Source organism: Gallinula chloropus (assembly GCF_964237585.1).
Source record: "Gallinula chloropus genome assembly, chromosome: 35".
NCBI classification, from domain to species: domain Eukaryota; kingdom Metazoa; phylum Chordata; class Aves; order Gruiformes; family Rallidae; genus Gallinula; species Gallinula chloropus.
In genome coordinates, this window is record NC_140120.1 from 1918784 (window position 1) to 1940004 (window position 21221).

The following is a 21221-nucleotide window of genomic DNA, read 5'->3' on the forward strand; positions in this document are numbered from 1 at the left end:
CACTGCCTTTTCCTCCTTGTACAGGTCTCCACACTTGACAGCAGCAGATGTCCAACAGCAGCTCCATCAGCCAGTTCCTCCTCCTGGCCTTTGCAGACACACGGGAGCTGCAGCTCCTGCACTTCTATCTCTTCTTGGGCATCTACCTGGCTGCTCTCCTGGGCAATGGCCTCATCATCATCACCATAGCAGAAGCTCCTGAATTCAGCCACCCCTGCAGCCCCCCTCTTCTTTACCAGTACCCAGCTCCACAAAGCTACGACAGGCTCTGAGCCCCAAGTCCAGCTTGAAGCCCCGACGTACAGGACTCCAGTCTCTCTTCTGAGCCCCAGGACTGGCCCCATGAGCTGGGTTTCAAGCCCCCGACACGCCAGACTTGGGCTCTGCTGTAAGCCTGCACCTGTAGGGCCCATTTCTGCCTCCCATAGGGGTGCCCCGACACTATGGGCCTGATCCCAGGCCCACCAAACACAGCCGCTGCGCCCAGCCTTACCCCACGTATCACAGGTGAGGTTTAAGCCTGGCCCAAGGCTCCTGGGCCAGGCCTAAGGCAGAGTGGGATCTGAGCCAGAAGCCCCCTGTGGCCACTCTCAAGGCCCCAGCAGCCTGGAGCTCACACCCTGACACCATTACCATTGTTGTGGTCGTCGTGGGGACACCACGTTGGTCCTTGTCCTCCCCTCCTGACCCCGGGCCAGAGCTTGGTGCAGCAGGTTTCTCCCAAAGACCCCTCCCCACAAAGCTTCTCCCCTTCTCCCTGAGAGCGCAGCTCAGAGCAGCCCAGGCCCCTCAGCCCCAGCGCAGCCCACGGCTGCCAGCCCCCAGATCAGACACAACGATAGAGGAGCCATGTTTAGTTTATTGGCAGGCTGTGCTGTCCTGGGGCAGGCGGCCCCCGCTTCCTGGGGACCGCCTGCCGCCTCCCCGGCACAGGTCCATCGACGGCTGGAAGGGTCCTGCGCGGGAGGGTGCGGACGCTGCGCTTACGGTGCCCTCCTCCTGCGCCGCCGCCTCATCCTCTGCTTGCGGGTGCGGCGGCGTAGGACAGAGCGGACACCTGGGGAAGAGGGAGTCTGTGAGTCCCCTGCCCCGCTCCCTGCTGCGCGGCCGCCCTTCCATCGCCCACTGCCCACAGCCCCAGGACGTCCCACGGCGCCTGGGGACAGGCCCCCGTTTCCATCGCCTACCTCGGCGTCGCCGCCTGCGGCTGGCAGCTGGCTGCCTCCACCTTCTCCGGCTGTGTGTCTGCCCGGAGCGCCTGGAGCGGGGTCTCTGCCGTCGTCTGCTCCGGCTCCGGCTCCGGCTGTGGCTGCGGCTGCGGCTGCGGCGGTACCTGGCCATGGCTCCTGCTGCCACGGCTGGTCTTGGGCTTCTGGCAGCCCCACGGCCACGATGCCCCGATCTGTAGTAGGGGTGAGTGTGACGTGTGATGACGTCACAGTGTCGAGGGGTGACAGTGCAAGGGGGCAGCCAACCACTTGCCACCCCGTGGGCAACGTCAGCTCCTGGTGTTGCCCGGCAGACCAAGAGGAGCCGGCGCTGGCCATCAACATGCCCCCAGCCCCTTGCCCGAGGAGCTGAGGGTCAGCCAGGGGCTGAATTCATTCCAATTTCTAAGAAAAGACAGGGTCATGCAAATTGTTTCCAGGAAGTCATTCACATTCACTCCTCCTAGATAGAGCACACTCGGGGACACTTAGGGGGTCTTCTGGTGGTCTTCAGGGGTGAAGGCTGGATGTCTTCCTCTTTCTCAGCACATGTTCTTCACGGTTTTCTCCATAGTTTCTAAAACTCATTCCTGCACAACCTCATTAATAGCCCTTTATAGCTGATAATTGGTTGTTGGTCTCATTTATGACTCCCCTGTCTTCTTTATCTTCAAGACTGATACACTGTTTGGGTTAAATTCTGTAGCTGCTCTCATAAAACAGCTCACACAGCTACAGCCACATTCTACTAACATCCAAACCAGATCTATTCTCAAAACACACCAAGTCTTCTCATATTAAAGTGATATTAATTAATTGTCTCCTAAGCTACATCTCTATGAATCTACTCAGCATTACTGCATTTCATTGAATCAGTATTTGAGAGGATTCTTTCCACTTTTCAGGTGAGGACGTTCCCACTTGGCTGCTCCGATGCTGGGATATGGAGGCCAGTAGCCTGGAATCATCCGGCAGGGAGGCCAAAGCAGCTGGGATCCCTGGATAAGGAAGGAGGCACTAACAAGGTGACTGGAAAAAAGTCAAAATCTCTTCAGCCTTTGGAGGAGACTTCTGTGTCAGCCAATTCAATGGCCCGAGAAAGCCATCCAGTACCGGAGACAATGAGCTGTGCCAGAGATGCTTTATTACAACCCGGACAAGGCGCAGTTTCCCACCCATCCTGATGAAGCCCAATGGACCCAAGCCACGGGGCGTAAGGGTGTACAAAGCCGCCATCCCTGTACGCCAAGGCACTGGCAAGAACAGACTGGAAAGCCAAGCAGCACCAGCATGGAATGAACTGGCAGTCAGACTCCAACAACAGGAAAAGAATCTTGCTTCTTCCCTCACCTCACCAGTGGAGAAACTGGTCCAGCAACTCCAAAGACAACCTGCCCTACTCCTCACCTCTCCAGAGCAGTATCCCAGCTCCAAGGAGAAGGCATCCCTCTGCTCTAGAGAGACACTAGAGAAGGTATTTGCCACGACTCCTGCAGGGTTTGTACCCGTGTGACAACAAACACACCCCTCCCCAAAACCCCACAACAAACCCCAGGTGAAGAGGAGAGAATGGCGCTTCCAGCCAGCTTGGTCTGGTTTTGTCTGGCAGCAAAGCCACTGGTATCCTGGAAGTGCCTTGGGCAAGTTCTCTTGGGCATGTGGTGGAAGCCATCCCTTCTGTAGGATGCCACGCCCCCTCGGTGTGCTGAGGGGCGGGGCAGGATGGCCTTACATGGGCAGACCATATAAGGCAATGCTGTCCTTATATGGACAGATCATATAAGGCAATAAAGTGATGACAGACCATATAAGGGCATACTGCCCCGCCCCTTCATTGTGACCTCAGCACCAGGACACCTATATAGAGGCCACCCCGGCTCAGGCAGAGTCAGTCTCTGCTTCTGCACCGCGACAGAAGCAGCGGCAGCCGCAGGGTCAGGGGGCTGCAGCCCCTCGCAGACCCAGCACAGGCAGCTGTAGGTGACGTTTGGCAGCAGCCTTTGGGAGCCGACACCATGACACGCAAAGCCGTGGGCCAGGGGCTGGTGGCACGAAGCTGTGCCTCGGCCCGCTGCAGCCCAGCGCAAGCCCCCGGCAGCCTTGCTCAGAACGAGGAGCAGCAGAGGAGGGAGCTGGAGGCTCTGAAGGCTGAGCTGAAGCAGGAGCGGCTCCGCAACCGAGAGCAGCGCCGCCGCTTCGCTGCTGAAACCCGGGAGCTGAAGGCGGCTTTGGCCAGGGAGAGGCAGGTGCTGGCGGAACGGCTCGAGTCCCAGTGGGAGCAGCGACGGGTTCTGTCGGAGCACCAGCTGCAGGAGCTGGACCAGCGGCAGCGGGTGGCAGAGACCCGCCAGCTGCAGCGCTGGAAGGAGGCTGAGCTCCGCCAGACACAGGCGCTGCTGCAGCAGGAGTGCAGCACTGCCGCTCGCCGGGCTCGCCACCTGCAGCAGGCCCTGGCTGAGGAGATGGGGAGGCCCATCAGGGGCAGGAGGGAGGCCCTCAGCAAGCTGCGGGATGTCGTCAGCCAGCTCCACTGGGAGAGGGATGGCAACCAGCCCGCCCGTATCCGCATCCTCCAGAACCAGCTGCGGCTGGAGAGGGAGCTCTTCACATCATTTCTGCAGCGCTTGGAGGGTGAGGTGCCCACCTCCCCTGGCACAGCCCAGCCCAAAGACCCTTCTGGGCAGCAGGGAGATGCGGAGGAGCAGAGCTCCTGCTCCTCTGGCAGAAAGGAGCCCCAGGCCCTGGCAGCCCCACAGAAGAGTCTGCTGGAAAGCCAGAACCCTGGACACCTCACACCAGGCAAGGCTGTGGCAGATGCTCAGATCCAGGTGCCAGAGGGGGAAGAACTGGTGCTGCCTGGCAGCATACGCAGCCGTCTACTGGAGAAGAAGAGCTGCCTGCAGCGACTTCTCCAAGACCTGGAGAAGGAAGGGAGGGCCATTGAGATGAAGATCACCCAGCTGAGAAAGGATGGCTCTCCAGAAGCAGGCAAGGAGGTAGAGGAGCTGCAGCAGACAAGGGCTAAACTCGCTGCCCTTGCCATGAAGCTGGATGAAAAGTCCAGGCACCTGGAGCAGATCATGGATCACCTGGGCAATACTCCAGTGCCACGGCCCATCCACAGCTCTGCTGAGGAACTCTGCACGGCACCAGTTCCTCAGCAGCAGGATGGAGAAACGGGAGAGCCTGGACAACTCACACCAGTGTCAGGGGAGCCAGACTCTGCCACCCAAGGAAACATCTGTGTTCCCACCCAGCCTGAAGAGGCCCAGTGGAAACTGGAAGCCAAGAGAGAAGTGGTGGACAGGAGCCCACAGCTGCAGAAGGAGCCAAAGGGGACAATGTTCTTGCTTCCGAGGAAAGGCAGGCGTTTGTGGAGGTCTGAGGCTGAGCTACTCAGGCAATACAGAAAAATCCTGCAGGGCTTTCAAGCCTGCTTGGTTGACCTGAATGTCCTGTTGGGCATGCAAAATGGACACCAGAAGGTGTATCAGGAACGGGAACAGCTGGAAACATCCAGCTGTATCAATTCCAGGCAGCACCAGGCTCCCCGTGACAAGGAGTCCATCCTCCTGGAGCCCATGAGAAAACAACCGTTCAACCTTCGAGCCTTCACAGCTCAATACAGCTACAACCCTTTCCAGGGTCCCAACCAGCAGCCTGAGCTGGAGCTTCCTCTTTTTGCTGGACAGGATGTTTATAGCTGTGGAGATGTGGATGCAGACGGGTGGGATGTGGGCGAGCGGACAGACGGCACCAGAGGATTCGTCCCCTCCAACCTTGTTGAAGAAGTCTCTGATGAGGCACCACCTGATGACATTGGAGACTGTTCAGACGACATTGACTGGTCCTTTCTTCCTAGAACTTGACTTACTTCCTAGAACTTACATCCTAGAACTTACTTTACTTCCTAGAACTTTACTTACTTCCTAGAACTTACTTCCTAGAACTTCCATAAAGCTTTTCTTGACAATCTCTGTGTCATCTCAGTCTTGCCCCTCTGTGTATGTGAATGGAAAAAGATCTCTGTCATCACCACATGCCACTGCTTCAGGAAAAGGGTTTCTAGGATGCTGAGTTGGAAAAAGAAATGGGAGGGGAAAAGGAACAGTGGGGCAAAGAGGAGGAGAAGGGAGAGGAAGAGAACACAGAGGAAGCACTATGCTGACAGAAAGAGAAAGTATCAGAAGAGTGGAGGAAAGGAAGAGAGGGAGAAAGAGAGGGAGAGAAGGAAAGGAAAGGGAAAGGGACAAGGGCAGGAAGGGGGAGAGAGAAATTTCGTTTCTGGTGAAAAATAATCAATGAAACTCAGAAAAGAACCCCTCAAAAAAAAAAAAAATCCCACAACAAGTTCTCATATTTGGAAGGGGTAAACTGGTGTGTCCAAAGAAAGAGAAACGTGATCCAAATCCCAGAAACACTTTCAGTATTGATTCTTGGGACTATTGGGCAAAGGCCTAAAGTGAAGTGATTTCTTCTGTGAGCCAGTCCATGAGAACATAACTGAAAGGAGCTACAGAGGGATGAGAAAACACTCAAGGCAATGGCAGAGCTGATTCTTTTCTTCCACTGGAGCAGCTGGGCAGTGACACCACCCGCATCAGGACATCACAGAATCACAAGGTTCAAAAGACTTTTAGGATCATCGAGTCCAACCATTCCCACCCTGTGCTAAACTATATTCCTAAGTACCAGATCTCCCCTTTTTTGAAACACATCCAGGGATGGTGACTCAACCCCCTCCCCTGGGCAGCCTGTTCCAGGCCCCAACAACTCTTTCAGTGGAAATATTTTTCCTAACATCTAATCTGAACCTGCCCTGGCAGAGCTTTGTGCCCTTTCCCCTCGTCCTATCTCCTGTCACTTGCAATTTTAGCATAGAAGGCAGGTTGGTCAGGCAGTTGGTAAACTCATGCCGACTCTTCCTAATCCCTTTCTGCCCCCAGCTTTCATCACGAATCTCCTGAAGGACAATGCTCCAAACCCCAGGGGATGGTGGTCTTCCTTTCTCTGTGCCAACACACTTGCAAATCTTTGCATAGTGTTTTTACTTTCTCATTTGAACACCCAGAAAGCACTGAGCAGATTAAAGAGCAGTTTGCCACTTAGTCCAACACTTTCTCTTCGTGGCTCTTCCTGTTGTCAGTGTTGGTTAGTGCATAACCAGCCCAGGAGGAAATATTTCTGTCTACTGCTGAAGGGAAACTCTGGCAGAAAAATTGATTTACTCAACATCACACCTCACGTCTGTTGTCGAGGCGGGAGCAGAACTTGGGCCATGCTCCCTCCTGGTCACATACTCATCCCCAAATTCATCACATGCCAGCTATTGCCACGAGCATACTCTTCCATTCCAACCTGTGAGACATAAATACTTCTTCCATCCCGTGACCTCAGCCTGAGGTTTCGTTTACCTTATAAACACACGTGTCTAATTTACAAACCAAAAAGCGACACAAGGGCAAAGTGGGGTGTCTGAACTGCAACAGGCACTTGGCTCTGGAATTAGGCATTACTGGGACCACCAGCTCCCTGGGGATGGTGAAAAGAAAGCATGTACACAATTGCAAAAGCACAAAGAAAACTGGTTTTGTTGGAAATGGGAAGTGAAAAATCTCTTATTCCGGGTTTTAATAGGAAAACGCTCAGCAGGGTGATGTCCTGATGCTCCAGGGAAGATAAAGCAAGGGCAGGATGTGATTGTGGGGTGGGTTTCACGTCTCCTCTCTGTTTTGTAAGAGCCTGTGGAAGGATGTGTTACACAGCAGGACTGCTGCCACGTGAGACCTGAGGTTAGGAAAGGTGCTGCGCTTCAGCGTGACTCCCTGAGTTACGTCTGCAGCAGATACAGACAGATTTGCTCTCTCCGGGGTGGTGGGAAAGAGGCCTGCAAGTGGATCCCGGCTGCTCCTCGGGGTGGCAGTCAGCAGGTGCTTCCCTGTAAACGCTTCTATCCCCCACCCGCTTATTCAAGTTCATGTGGATCCCAGAGATCTCACAAAAACAACCCCCCAAAATGCCCAGAAAATGCTCCCCTCGGTTCTCCCCTCCCCAGGGGTGTCAGGTTGGCACTACACACGATGGTCAGAGCACCATGGCCGCCCGGCAGCCCCTGCCCCAGACCTGCAGCTCCCAGCATTCCCCATGGCAGGCCTTCCTGCGGCCTGACCCTTGCAGGGGCACTGTGCCCTGGCCCACTCCCGCAGGGCTCGTGGCAGCAGCCCTGGAGCCACGGGGAGAGCTGGGACATGGGACTGGAGGAAGGAAAATGCTGCTGAGGAGCTGGCAGAGGGAACGAGTGGGAAAGAGACAGAGGGGCAGGGGAAAGTGGGGTGCAGGAAGAAACTGCTTGCAGAGCAGCAGCCCTGAGGCTGCTAGAGAGGATCAGAAGGGCCAGGAGGAGGGCAGAGGGATGGGGTGACACAGGCAGAGCGAGGGAGCGGCACAGGTGGCAGCGAGAGAGAAAAGGGGGAAGAGAGCTGAGTGAGAGGCATGTGGGCCGGGGAGCAGGCCAGAGGCACAGAGAGGAGGGGGTGAGAGCAAAACTCCCCTCACATCCCAACCACTCAAATCCTTTTCTGTTCTCCAGACATGGAAGATCAATCCACCCAGTAATATTATGTATCATCCCGCCAATGAAGGAAGGAGTTTGTGGTGTGAAGGATACTTTGTGTTCCAGAGACAGTCAGCGTCTGTCACTGGTTGGTTGGTGAGGGTTAACAGCAGCCAAAGTCCAGCTCCTGGAAGCTGAGCACTGAACAGTTCTTGGCTTTGCTGAGGAAAATGTTATTGAGTTTTGCCTGGCTGGGTTCTGGTGGAGAAGGGGGGCTGCAGAAGCTCTCTGCAAGCCCCAGAGAGTAAACATTGGCAGACTGAGGGCAAGAGTTGCTGCTGACCAAGGCCGAGCCCATCAGCGATGGACACAGCGCCTCTGGGAATCACATATAGGAGAAAAAAACCCACAAGCAGCCGTTTTGCTCCCCCAGAGAAGGGAATGAGAAGATGTGAAGAGCTGTGCAGGCACCAAGGCTGGTGAAGGGTAGGAGGGAGGAGGTGTCCCAGGTAGTAGAGAGAAATATGACCCTGAGCCCCTGGAGCAAACCCATGGTGGAGCAGGTGTCCCCTCACAGCCCAGGGAAAAGGCCCAGACCCCACCTGCAGCCCCTGGAGAGGCCCCATGCTGGAGCAGTGGGAGACACACAGGAGATGCTGTGACCTGTGTTGGAGCAAGTCCCTGCCAGCACCTGCAGCCCGTGGAGAGAGACAGAGACACAGAGATGAGTGAGGGAGAGAGAGATCCATGCTGGAGCAGGTTTGCTGAGCAGGGGGGCTTGTGACGCTGTTGAGGACTGGGACTGAGAGACACAGTGATTTGTGACTGCACCCACAGCAGTGACCCACGGTGGGGCAGCTGGGGAAGAGATCAAGCCCTGTGGGAAAGGACTCATGTTGGAGAAGTTCATGGAGGACTGTCTGCCATGGGTGCAGCAGGGGAAGAGTTTGAGGAATGCCGCCCACCCCCCAACTGACTGAACCCCCTCATTTCGCCAGTCCCTGCCCCCCTGTGCCACAATGGGGGGGAAGAAGGGAACTAAATCATGACTAGAGCGAAGTCTGATAAGAAGGGAGGGGTGGAGGGAAGTTGCTTTAAGATCTGATTGTGCTTCTCATCACCCGACTCTGGTGTCAGATGGGGTGCAGATCAGTATAATAAAAATTTTCTTTCCCTTATTCTGTGTTGAGTCTTTTTTGCCAGTGGCACTAATTATGGGATGATCTCTCCCTGTCCTCATCTCCACTCCTGAGCCTCTCAGTATCTATTTTCTCCCCATCCAGCTGAAAAGAGGAGTGATAGAGTGGCTTTGCTGGGCACCTGGCCTTCAGCCAGGGCTAAACCACCAGAGACACCAGGGCCATCTCCTACATAGGATGTGCTGCCCAGCCCTTTTTTCTAATCTTCTTGATCTCAGCAGACTTTTCCGTTCTCACCATCATGGCCTGTGACCGCTACATTGCCATCTGCCAGCCCCTGCACAATGGGACACTGATAGACACAAACACCTACCTCAGGGCTTAGTATGGTCAGAGCCTGCGTTTCCTCTGTATGTTTTGTTTTCATTGTCCTGTCTTATGTGGAGATTGTCAGAGCTGTGCTGAGCATCCCCTCTGGACAGGGACGGCACAAAGCCTTTTCCATGTGTCTCTCTCCCGTGGCTGTCATCTCCCTGTTTATCAGCACCATGAATTTTGCACACCTAAAGCACAACTTCATCTCCTCCCCACCCCTGGGTCTGGCTGTAGCTGCTCTGTACGCAGTGGCACATTCGACAGCGACCCCCCTCATCTACAGCATGAGAAATTAGGAGCTTAAGGCCATTAGGAAAGTGATCTCATGGATGTTTCACAGACTTTATAAACCTCTTGTCTTTCTTTAAAATGATTTTGAGTCTCTCTGATAGAAGAAGGCCTCTACTTTGGCTGTTTGTTTATCGTTATCATTGTTATCTATTGGGGCTTTTATTGTTTGTGCCTACAGTGTTCCTAAATATATGTTCAGATTCATCTTACTTCACTGAGGAATGATCTTTCTCTGTCTCAGCTGTACACAAGGGGTGCCTAGTCCTGGGTCAGAGGAGACTATAGCACCTCTATAATAAAATAGCATCTCCATAAGGCAGTTCCTTGGGACTGAGCTGTTCTTCCAAAGCTCATGTCAACATCAGTCCCAATGAATTCCACCCTGAGAGGGCCAGTTTCTCTTTGCATTGTAGAGAGAAAAGCTCATAGTCACTTTGGGAGCTGTTAGAGACCAGGGGCTGTGTTTTGGATTCAAGCATTGGGGTGTGGTGAGAGGGAAGATGGCGAGTGGTCACCGCGGCACATACCCAGGGCTGTCCCACATGTATGAGTGCCAAGAACAACCCCCCAGAGGGGAAGCTGGAGCTGCCTGAAGATATCTGTGGTTGGCAGGGACTGGACCCACACCAAGGTGAGCAACTGCCCCAGTCCCCTCTCTGGCTGATCTGGTGAGCAGGTGACCTCTGTGCATCCCCTGCGGCACTTACCTCCCCCAACAGCCACATCCCTCCAGTGTGGGCCTGGGCTTTGGGTCTGCCCAGGTGACCTGCACAGAGCTGGGGACATTACTCACCAGGCCGCCCTAGCCACTGGGTCTTTCCAGATCCTGGTGTCCTCCCCATCCAATCAGCCTCTTTTGACCAGGCCACCAGAGCTCCCACATGCATTCACCCCCCCTGAAACCCCCACACTCTAATGAGAATCACACAGCAAATAGTCAGAAGCAGGTTTTAATAAGAATGCAGGAGAAACCATTCATTCCTTGGAAGAAGTTGGATGAATCTCAACATTTATCAATGAAATCACTTTCCTAATGGCCTTCTTGAGTTCCTGGTTCCTCAAGCTGTAGACGAGGGGGTTGACTGCTGGAGGCACCACCGCATACAGAACAGCCACCACCAGGTCAAGGGATGGAGAAGAGGTGGAATTTGGCTTTATGTGAGCAAAAATGACAGTACTCATAAACAGGCCAACAACAGCCAGGTGAGGGAGACAGGTGTAAAAGGCTTTGTGCTGTCCCTGTCCAGAGGGCATCCTCAGCACAGCCTTGAAAATCTGCACATAGGACACCACAATGAACACAAAACACACAAAGGAAAAACAGGCAGTAACCACAATAAGCCCAAGCTCCCTGAGGTAGGCATCTGAGCAGGAGAGCTTGAGGATCTGGGGGATTTCACAGAAGAACTGATCAACAGCATTGCCATGGCACAGGGGGAGTGAAAATGTACTGGCTGTGTGCAGCACAGCACAGAGAAGCCCACTGGCCCAGGCAGCTGCTGCCATGTGGACACAAGCTCTGCTGCCCAGGAGGGTCCCGTAGTGCAGGGGGTGGCAGATGGCAACGTAGCGGTCGTAGGCCATAACTGTGAGGAGAAAATACTCTGCTGAGATCAAGAAGATAAGAGAAAAGAGCTGGGCAGCACACCCTGTGTAGGAAATGGCCCTGGTGTCCCACAAGGAATTGGCCATGGATTTGGGAACAGATGTGGAGATGGATCCGAGGTCGAGGAGGGAGAGGTTGAGGAGGAAGAAGTACATGGGGGTGTGTAGGAAATGGTCACAGAATATGGCAGTGATGATGAGGCCATTGCCCAGGAGGGCAGCCAGGTAGATGCCCAGGAAGAGCCAGAAGTGCAAGAGCTGCAGCTCCCGGGTGTCTGCAAAGGCCAGGAGAAGGAACCCAGTGATGGAGCTGCCATTTGACATCTGCTTCCTCTGGGCATATTTCCCTGTCCAAGGAGGAGAAGGTAGTGACAAGCTAGGGGAGACTTCTATGAAGAACAGTCCCTGCCCCTCCCCGGGCTGAAGTAGGAAGCACACAGCGCATTCCCCAACCCAATCAACCAACTCCATTTCACATAGCAGTCCCCACACTGCCTCCCTGCTTTCAGGAAGACCTTTCATGGGTCCCATCTGTGAGCTCTGTCTGGTGAGGCTGCCCAAGGGAGCAGGGGTCTCTGCTGGCATTAAAGCCCTGGCATTAGTACTGCATTTCAAGTGGAACCTCGTGTGTCCTGAGAAGCACACGACCTACTCTTCTCACTCATCACTGTCCCTTAGTGATGAGTGAGAAGAGTAGGTCTTTCCATCAACCCTGGTCTCAGCTGCCCTGTGCTGGCAGCTCTTTGAGCTGGGGGATGATCACACCCAGATGTTCCCTCCAAAAGGAATTGGACACTGCTGTGAGCAGAGGAATCCATTTCCCAAAAGAAGACCTCTGACCCTCACATCTTGTCCCACTGTTTCCAAGGAGGTTCTCAGCCCTGCCCTCCCAGCCAGGAACACCAAGCACTCTCTACAGCTCCCTGCACACAGCCAGCCAGCAGCATTTCCATGCCCTGAGCACCACTGAGGTGTCTTCTCCATGGAGCTCTTGGATAACATGGAGATGCCATGGGAGAGCTGTGCCCTTCTGGAAGGAACCTGCAGCCCAGCAAGACCTCATGAAGACGAGGTGTGCAAAAGGAGAGTTGACTTTCTCCCAGCCCTGCAAAATGCCTTGCCCTGAGTTTCCAATCATGGTGGGAATAAATGAAGAATAAACAGGAAGGGAAACAGGGACAAATCCCCTCGTGCTCCTGTGGACAGAGGCAGGACAGACAGATGGGTACTCAGCAGTTTCTCCTCACCAGAGGCCCTTCTGAAACGCAGTGACAGCCTGCAATCCTTAGGGCCACAGGGATGGCAGGGAGGTACCCAGCTCCCCCTCCCACAGTGCTTCTGAGCTCCCTCTCCCTCCCTGCCTATGTCTCTGCTGCCTGGAGGAGTTTGTCCTCAGCTCTCCTCCCTGTCCTCAGCACTCCTGCCTACCTGTGCTCAGGGGGCCAGTCCCAGCAGCTGTGTGCTCAGCTCTGCCCTACAGACACCTCCTGGCTGCAGGACACTGCCCAGGGGCACCTCTGTGTGTGCAGAAGCTAAGGAGCAGCTCAAACAAGTTCCATTGAGACCACCAAGATGATGCTGTCCTGCAGTCTGCAGTCTGAGAAATGCCTTAGGGGATTATATGAGGTTCCTGGCAGACCAGACCAGCCTTACACTTTCCCGGACCCCTCTCCTCTCTTCCAGTGCAGGATGCAATCTGAGGGTCATAAAAGCAATGTTAGTCTCAAACAGGAACTTCACTGACCTTCCTATGCCAAATTCTCCCCTGGAAATAATGAGATAGCCCTGGGATTTCGTAGGGTAACACTAAAGGTTTCTCAGAGCATGGTGCACACTTGATGGATCTATTTGCATTCCCACCCAACCCCGTGGTATAAAACTTAATGCCAAGACTCAGGAATGCCCAAACTGACTAAGAAAAGCCTTTCTTTCTTCAGCAGATCGGAAAGATCCTCTCCAGAGATATTCTGGGGGTGATGAGGAGCTGTGAGAAGCACTGACCCGGGCAGCATCCTCTCCACAGCAGAAGGACCCTGCCTGGCTAGAGGTGTCTCCTTCCATCCTGAGCTTCTCCCCGCAGCACTGTGGGGAGCTTCCTGGGCAAGCTGAGTGCTGACCCTGGCTGCAGTGCAGTCCCTGCCCCAGCACACAGCCCCTGGGTGCAGGGACCCTGCTCTACAGGACAGCCCTAGGCACTCCTGGCTGCACAGCCAGCTTCACACCCCTGACGCATCCCTGGGAAAAGGCAGCTGGGATACCCTGTCCCTCTAAAGGTGCAGCAGAAAATGCCTGATGTGGAGCTCATCCTTCACTTCTGTACTTGGGAATCTGTGAGAGCCCTCCTGAAGGTTCCTACAGAGTATGGGATGAATCAGGCTGTGGAGACCCCTGTGGAATCCTCATTACTATTGCTCTGCAGCTTAGAGACTTACCATAGAGAGGGATGTAAAGGTTTCTTCTCCAGTGAACCCTCAGCTGTCCTCCCAGCCTAGACTGCCTTTCAGCTCCCTCTGTCTCGCTCTTCTCCCCTCAGTGCTTACTGGCAGTGCTGTCAGCTCTGCTTCACTGTGAAGAAGAGCTGCTCCTGGGCAGAACTGTGTGTCTTCAGTGCTGCCTGCTTGCCATGCGCTCCCTCCTTCCCAGGAGCCCAGCCCAGCTCAGCAGCAGAGGACCAGCCCAAGGCAGCACTCTCTGCTGCCCTCTGGGATGTCTCCAGGTCTCTCTGGGGCTCCAGGGGAACCTGCTGTGAAACACCCTGAAGGAACCACTCCTGTAACCTCCTTCAGTTGGAGAGAAACACAGTGCTTTAAGAGGGGGGAGGGGAGAAGAAAGGGAAAAGCCAACAAAAAAACCCCAAAACTTGCAGGTTGGAGTAAGGGTAGTTACTGGGTCAGGAGAGAGAGAACAATAATAGGTCTATTATATTAAACTATATATAAATATATGAAACTGGTGACACACAATGTATTTTCTCACCAAACTGCACAGCTAAGGCAGCACAGATCAGAGCCGTCCCCAAACCAGACTGTCCCCAAAACTGTGCGTCCTGGAGCTGCCTGCTCCTCCCCCCCCCAGCCCCCTTTATGCTGAGCATGGCATGGTTAAAAACGGCCCTGACAAATTGTTCACTCTAGTTTAGAGTATCCAAAGAGAATTTATTTGAGCAAGTAAGAAGCAGCCAAAACAGCCCTGGGGGCCGGGGACTCTCCGCTCCACTAAGCAACAGACCGACCCTACATTTATGCAGTAAAACAATGAATATTCTATTAACACCTGTACGTAATTATTACCTGAACCCACCTACTCTCACTTCACATGTTCATGAGCTTATCAGTCCTTTGCACTTGCGCAGATCCTTCCAAGAACTGTGAGCGAGGGTCTCTGGTGGTCCTTGGAAGAAAGCCATGAGTGCTCCTCACCATGTACTTTTCAACTTTCTCCTGGAATGTGAGGGTCTTGCAAGCTTGCAGTGTTCTTACCAGTCTGAGCTGATTTATGTCCTTGTTCAAGCCAGTTTTTCTGTAGCAAGGTGTCGTGGTTTTACCCCGGCTGAGAGCCGAGATCCACGCAGCTGCCTGCTCCTTAAAGGAAAAGAGCAGGGGAAGAGGGAAGAGAGGGGTGAGAGGCAAGGGAAGGGAAAAGGAAGGGGCAAATAACCCCAAAACCAAGAAACTCAGAGGCCCGTGGGTTGGGATAAGGACAGTTTACTAAGATAACAGAACGATACAATATAACAATGCTAACAGGGCTTTAGAGCAAAAAATCTATGAAGCTGTTGATACCCAATGCAGTTTCTCACCAAACCCACAGCTCAGGCCATGCCACCCAGAGCCGTCCCCCAAGAACCGCGCGTCCCGGAGCCGCCCCAGGCCTTCCTCCCATCAGCCCCCGATATCCTGGGCAGGACGTAACTGGCTGGAATACTCTCTTTGGGCAGCTGGGTCACCTGTCCTGGCTTCACCCCTCCTGTCTCATGAAGAGCTGAGAAAGTCCTTGACTGTCTGACAGCAACTAGAAACATCAGGGTGTTATCAGCACTACTCCCATTTTAACTCTCAAACACAGCATCCCATCCGCTGCTGCAAATGAAGTTAACTCCATCCTGACCAAAACCAGGACACACAGCTAAGAGGGAAAACAACTCTAGAGGAACTGACTGAAACCCCATTCCCCCAGACCCTGCTCCCCTCTGTGCCACTGTTGGGGGGGGGGGGGGGGAATGGGAGAGAAATCATGACTAAAGTGAAGTCTGCTAAGAAGGGAAGGGTGAGGGAAGGTGCTTTAAGACCTGGTCACTCTTCTCATTACCTGACCCTGGCATCACTGGGTGTGTAGCTCTAGTGTAATAAATTAGTTTTCTTTCCTTTATTTTGTGCTGAGTCTGTTTTTCTCATGACACTAACTGCAGGGTGATTGCTCTCTGTCCTTATCTCAAATCCTAAGCCTCCCACTATCTATGTTCTCCCCTTTCTGGATGAAAAGGGGAGTGATAGGGGGATTTTGATGGGCATTTGGCCTCTAGACAGGGCCAAACCACCGCAGACTTCAACAGACCGTGGAGGGGAATAAAGTCCCTGTATTACACATGAAAAACCTGTTGGGGAAGACACTCTGGCTTGTTCCTTCTTCAGATAAAGGCAAACCCATTCATGGGGTTGCTTTTGCTCAGGGACCTGGGTGCGCTTGGTGGGGGATGCGAAAGGATGGGGAAGTCCAGTGTGTACCCCAAGGGGGTTTAGTTCTAGGAAAGGACAGCCAGGAAATTTTTGGTGTATAACTAAATCTGTCCATGGCAGATATTCTACATAATAGATCAATGATGTTATGAATGTCCCCAGTCCTCTGAAAATGTAAGATCTGGCCATGATGTAGATGGTGTGGAAACAGGGGTGGATAATGTCCTGGTTCTGGCCAGGTAAGAGTTAACCTCCCCAAGCAGCCAGCACAGGTGATCTGAGTTCACCTGGGCTGTTTTCCACACCACCTGACACCACTTCTACATAAAAGAAGCTGGTTGGGGAAGGGTATGGGCTTGGTGCCTCCAGAAGAGTCAGTCAGTCAGTCAGTCAGTCAGTCAGTCAGTCAGTCAGTCAGTCAGTCAGTCAGTCAGTCAGTCAGTCAGTCAGTCTGTCTGTCTTTCCTTTCAGCCAGTACTCTATAATTGTCAGGTAAACAAGGTACCCTGTGTTAGCACTGGGTGTGGGTGTAACTGGCCATTATTGTTCTACATTCATGGAGAATTTTGTCAGTACACTGTCCTTATCCCGTCCTGTCACGGTGGGAAAGCATTGCCATTACAGACAAGTACTCCAGTTGTTCAGCTGATGAAAATGTTCTTGTAAAATTTTTATTAATAAAAGGGTGAAAAAAGAGGAAAATTGTGGCTCTGTGGAAGCAGACATGAGGCAAAGAGAGCACAGCTCATCCTTACATGGAAGAGCAGGTGATACTATATTAGGAATGGGATGAAAGTTGACCATGTTACTATAGCTTAGAAAAACTAGAAGGAAACAAAAAACTACAAACTAGAACCCCTATTGAATATGAGCTGATCATAACAGGAGATACATTGTCAGTGGTATTCAGAACACAAGCAGTTTATTGATGCTTAGAAACATCCAATCCTCAGTTTCCACATGGCATCCTTGAGCTCCTGGTTCCTCATGCTGTAGATGAGGGGGTTCACTGCTGGTGGAAACACTGAGTAAAGAAATGCCAATACCAGGTCCAGAAATAGGGAGGAGATGGAGGGAGGCTTCAGGTAGGTAAACACACCAGTGCTGAGAAACAGGGAGACCACAGTCAGGTGAGGGAGGCAGGTGGAAAAGGCTTTGTGCCGTCCCTGCTGCGAGGCGATCCTCAGCACAGCCCTGAAGATCTGCACATAGGACACCACAATGAACACAAAACACCCAAAAGCAAAACAAAAACTAACGACAAGGACACCAGACGACCAGGATGAGCTGGTGGCTTTGTTTTTCTGGGAACAGCTGGCGAGGAGGGGGAGACAACAGTACAGGCAGGGACATGGTGGGGTGAGAACAAGGTGGGGAAAGGGGTTGGGTGCCTGCAGCCTGCAGGGAAACTGTCACAGGTGTCGGGCAGTGTGAGATGGGCTGTGGTGCAGATGGCCAAGAGTGCTGGCCAGGCTGAAAGGGCCTGATAGAAATGCTGACTTTTCCCCCTTGGCTGTGGCTGATTTCCCTCCCACAGAGGCCTCAGAGAAGACACATTGTCCTCACAGCCATGGAGCATTGTTGCCTCCTTGAACTCAACCTAGGGAGGCATCCATGTGTCATACCCCTTTCCTTCCCTTGGCATCACACTCCCCACATCCAATGCAAGAGTCTTGAGACACAGGTGAGGGTCAGGATCTCCCTGGCCAGGGGCTGGGGGTCATCACTTGGCATTTCTGCTTCATCAGACCAAGCCAGGGTGTCCTCAGCATCAGAGCTGCCTGTGCTTTGCCTGGGTTTGTCCTCATGGCCTCCAGTTGTGAGGTGTAAGATGTTCATGGGGAGGCTTTGTCAGGAATGGCTCCCAGTAGGGCCCATGAACGCTTCAAGGTTCTTTGGGCATTAGGTCTGACTGACATTTTAAGAGGTTTCTTCACTCTCATCTTGGTATCTGAGTTCTGTGGACTCAGAAGCAAATATACAATAGGGGCTCATGGAAATACAGAAAGCCTTAAAAAGCATATCGGTTCAAGTGCTTTTCATTAAAAAAATCCAGACTTCTACAAATAATTGGATTTCAGTTAGGTATTTAATGATGAACAGTTCAAAGGAATATTACAATGGAGGATATTTTCTCTTCATGTCTATTTCCTGTCATGGCTCAGTTGATAGAAGCAGTGACAGCCACATTATGCAATGGGTGTCAGTCTCCTAAGGAGATCTGGACAGGCAGGAAAAGCAGTCTCTTGAGATCCAACCCTGCATGGAGAACCTTGCTCTTCCCCAAGCCCAGCAGGTCCCTCACTGGCCTCCTGGGACTCCCAACACTTTTCCTGGCATCATCTGTGCTCACAGGCACAGACAGATTTCTCTGACAACAAACAGCAGTTCAACATGACACAGTTTAATACCCATGAAATCTCTCTCCTCAGCTGCTGCTACGGCCAAGCAGCGTGTGGAGGGGGTCAGCTTTACTGGTGCTCCCAGTGCACAACCTGGGGAGGTTTAGGTGCTCTTGCTGGATATTTTGCATTTTTGAATCTTGACGCTGCTGGAGCTGGAAGATGAGGTCAGGCACTTGTAAGGACTGTGCCCTTTGACAAGGACAGTCCTGAGCTCCAAGATTACTGGGGCTGCTAATGGGATGTCTGAGTAGGTTTCAGGCCAGGAACAGCTTTAATCACTCACTCCTTGTGTTTTGGTGCTATTGGTGGACATTCAGCACATTTGAAGTTGGATGCTGGTAGAGACTGAAAATGACATCAGGCACTGTTGAGATCGTTCCCTCAGCTACAAAAGCTCTGAGCCTCAAGGTTACTGGGGCTGCTTTTGGGCATCCTGGGGAGTTTTCAGACTTCCAAGATATTTCAGCCCTCAAACCTTTTGTTGTGGAGCTATTGCTGGGCATTTCATGTCTTTGAATGTGGACGCTGGTAGAGCTGGAAAATGATGCCTGGACAATTCCCATAGCCAGGAATGCCCTTTGCCCAAAGTTTACAAGAGCTGCTTGTTGGCTAACTGGTAAGGTTTCAGCTCAGGAACATCTTTCAGCCTTCACAGATCTATTTGGGAGCTATTGATGTTTAGAATTTTCAAAGGCAGAAACTAGTAGAGCCACAAAAATTGTGTGGGGCAATCGTAGGACTGTTCCCCTGGCTAGGAAAGCCCTGACCCCCAAAGATACTGGGGCTACTAGTGGGCTACCTGGGCAGGTTTCTAGAAAGGAAATTTTTTCAACCCTTGCAACTTTTCTTTGCGACCTACAATAATGGTGGGTGATTCTCCCTGGTAATCCTTTTGTTATTAATTCTATAAATTCATTAATAACAAAAGGAGGGCCAGGGAGAATCTCCCACCTTCACTGGATCGGGGGGAACCACTGTGATGGAGGATGAAGAAAAGGCTGATGTACTTTGCCTAAGTCCTTAGTAGTAACACCATTGGTCCCCTGATACCCAGACCCCTGAGTGGAAAGATGGGGATGGGAAGTGGACTGAAGTCCCCATCATCCATGGGGAACTGGTTACTGACCTGCTCAGCCGCTTAGATCCACGTGAGTTGATGGGTCTGGATGGGAAACACCCCAAGGTACTGAGGGAGCTGCTGGATTTCCTCCCCAAGCTACTTTCCCTTAGTTACCAGCAGTCTTGGCTGACTGGGGTGGTTCCACCTGACTGGAAGCTGGCACATGTGACACCCATCTACAGGAAGGGACAGAGGGAGGTCCTGGGGAACTACAGGCCTGTCAGCCTGACCTCAGTGCTGGGGAAATAGATGGAACAGATCATCTTGAGTACCATCATGCAGCACATGCAGGACACTCAGGCCATCAGGCCCAGTCAGCATGGGTTTAGGAAAGGCAGATTGTGCTTCAAGCTGCTGATCTCCTTCTCTGACAAGGTGACCAGCTTAGTGGAGGAGGGGAAGGCTGTGGATGTGATCTACATGGACTTCAGTGAAGCCTTCATCAGTTTCCCCCAGGCCACCCTGCTGAAGCACCTGTTCATGGATTAGATGGGTATACTCTTTGCTGGGTTACAAACTGGCTGAAGGCTGGGCCCAAACAGCTGTGGTGAGTGGAGTTAAATCCAGCTGGCAGCACGTCACATGTGGTGTTCTCCAGGGCTCAGTGCTGGGGCCCATCCTCTCTAACATCTTTATTAATGATCTGGACAAGGGGATTGAGTGCAGCCTCAATAAGTTGGTACATGACACCGAATTGTGGAAGGCAGGAAGGCTCTGCAGAGCGACCTGGACAGGCTGGATCAATTGGCAGAGGCTTTATGGGGCTTGGTCATGAGCTTTGGTCACAATAACAACAGGCAGGGTAACCGTCCTGGAGCAGAGTGGCTGGAGAGCTCCCTAGAAGTACAGGATATGGGGGTGTTAGCTGAACATGAGCCAGTGCTTTGCCCAGATGGCCAAGAAGGCCAGCGGCATCCAGGCCTGGATCAGGAATAGTGTGACTGCCAGGAGTAGGGAAGAGATTGTTCCATTATACTCAGCTCTGGTGAGGCCACACCTTGAGTACTGTGTCCAGTTTTGAGCCCCTTGCTAAAAGAAGGACGTTGAGATGCTGGATTGTGTCCAGAGAATGGCAGAGTAGACAGTGAAAGGTTTGCAGCACAAGTCCTGTGAGGATCAACTGAGGTAACTGGGGCGTTTTAGTCTTCAGGATGCTGAGGGAGACCTTATCACTCTCTACAAGTACCTGCAAGAAGGATATAGAGAGGTGCAGGTTGGCCTCTTATCTCAGATAACAAGCGATAGGATGACAGGGAATGGCTTGAAATTATACTAGGGGAGATTTAGGTTAGACATCAGGAAGAATTTCTTTATGGAAAGGGTATCCAGCTAGTGGAACAGGCTGCCCAGGGACGTGGTGGAGTAGCCATCCCTGGAAATATTAGAAAGGTGTTGTGCTTGATGACATGGTCTGGAGGTGGACTAGGCAGGGTTAGGCTGTGGTTGGACTTTGTGAAAGATTCTGTGACTTTATGTTTGTTACACTCCAAGAAAATTCCTGTTCTGTCATGGTAGGAAAGCATTGCCATTTCAGACAAGTAGTCAAGTGATTCAGTTGATGAAAATGTTCTTATAAATATTTAATAAATGTCAGGAGAAATTTTAAGAAAGAAAAATTTGTGCACCTTCTCAGGCAGATGTGATGCAAAGAGAGCACAGCCCATCGTTACCCAGCGTGTGGGTCATACTGTATCAGCAATGGGATGAATGTGGACCATCATATTCCAGTTTAAATAAACTAGAGGCAAACAAAGAAACAGGAACTAAGCCCCATACTAAATAGAGACTGGTCCTAAAGTGAGTTACGTGACCAGTGATAAGCAGAAGAAGATGAGCAGTTAATTGTTGC

At 52.4% G+C, this 21221-nt stretch overlaps 1 protein-coding gene across 1 annotated transcript in view; it reads right to left on the reverse strand.

Moving 5' to 3' along the window:
- The window catches only part of LOC311203135 (olfactory receptor 14C36-like), a gene marked incomplete at both ends in the record, with an annotated part of 33277 nt that extends 21950 nt beyond the window's left edge, over positions 1-11327 (reverse strand). Inside the window, one exon of the mRNA XM_084277769.1 lies at positions 11051-11327. Coding sequence (XP_084133895.1) covers positions 11051-11327 — 277 coding nt within the window. The remainder of the gene's footprint in view (positions 1-11050) is intronic.
- Positions 11328-21221: the final 9894 nt, after the last annotated feature.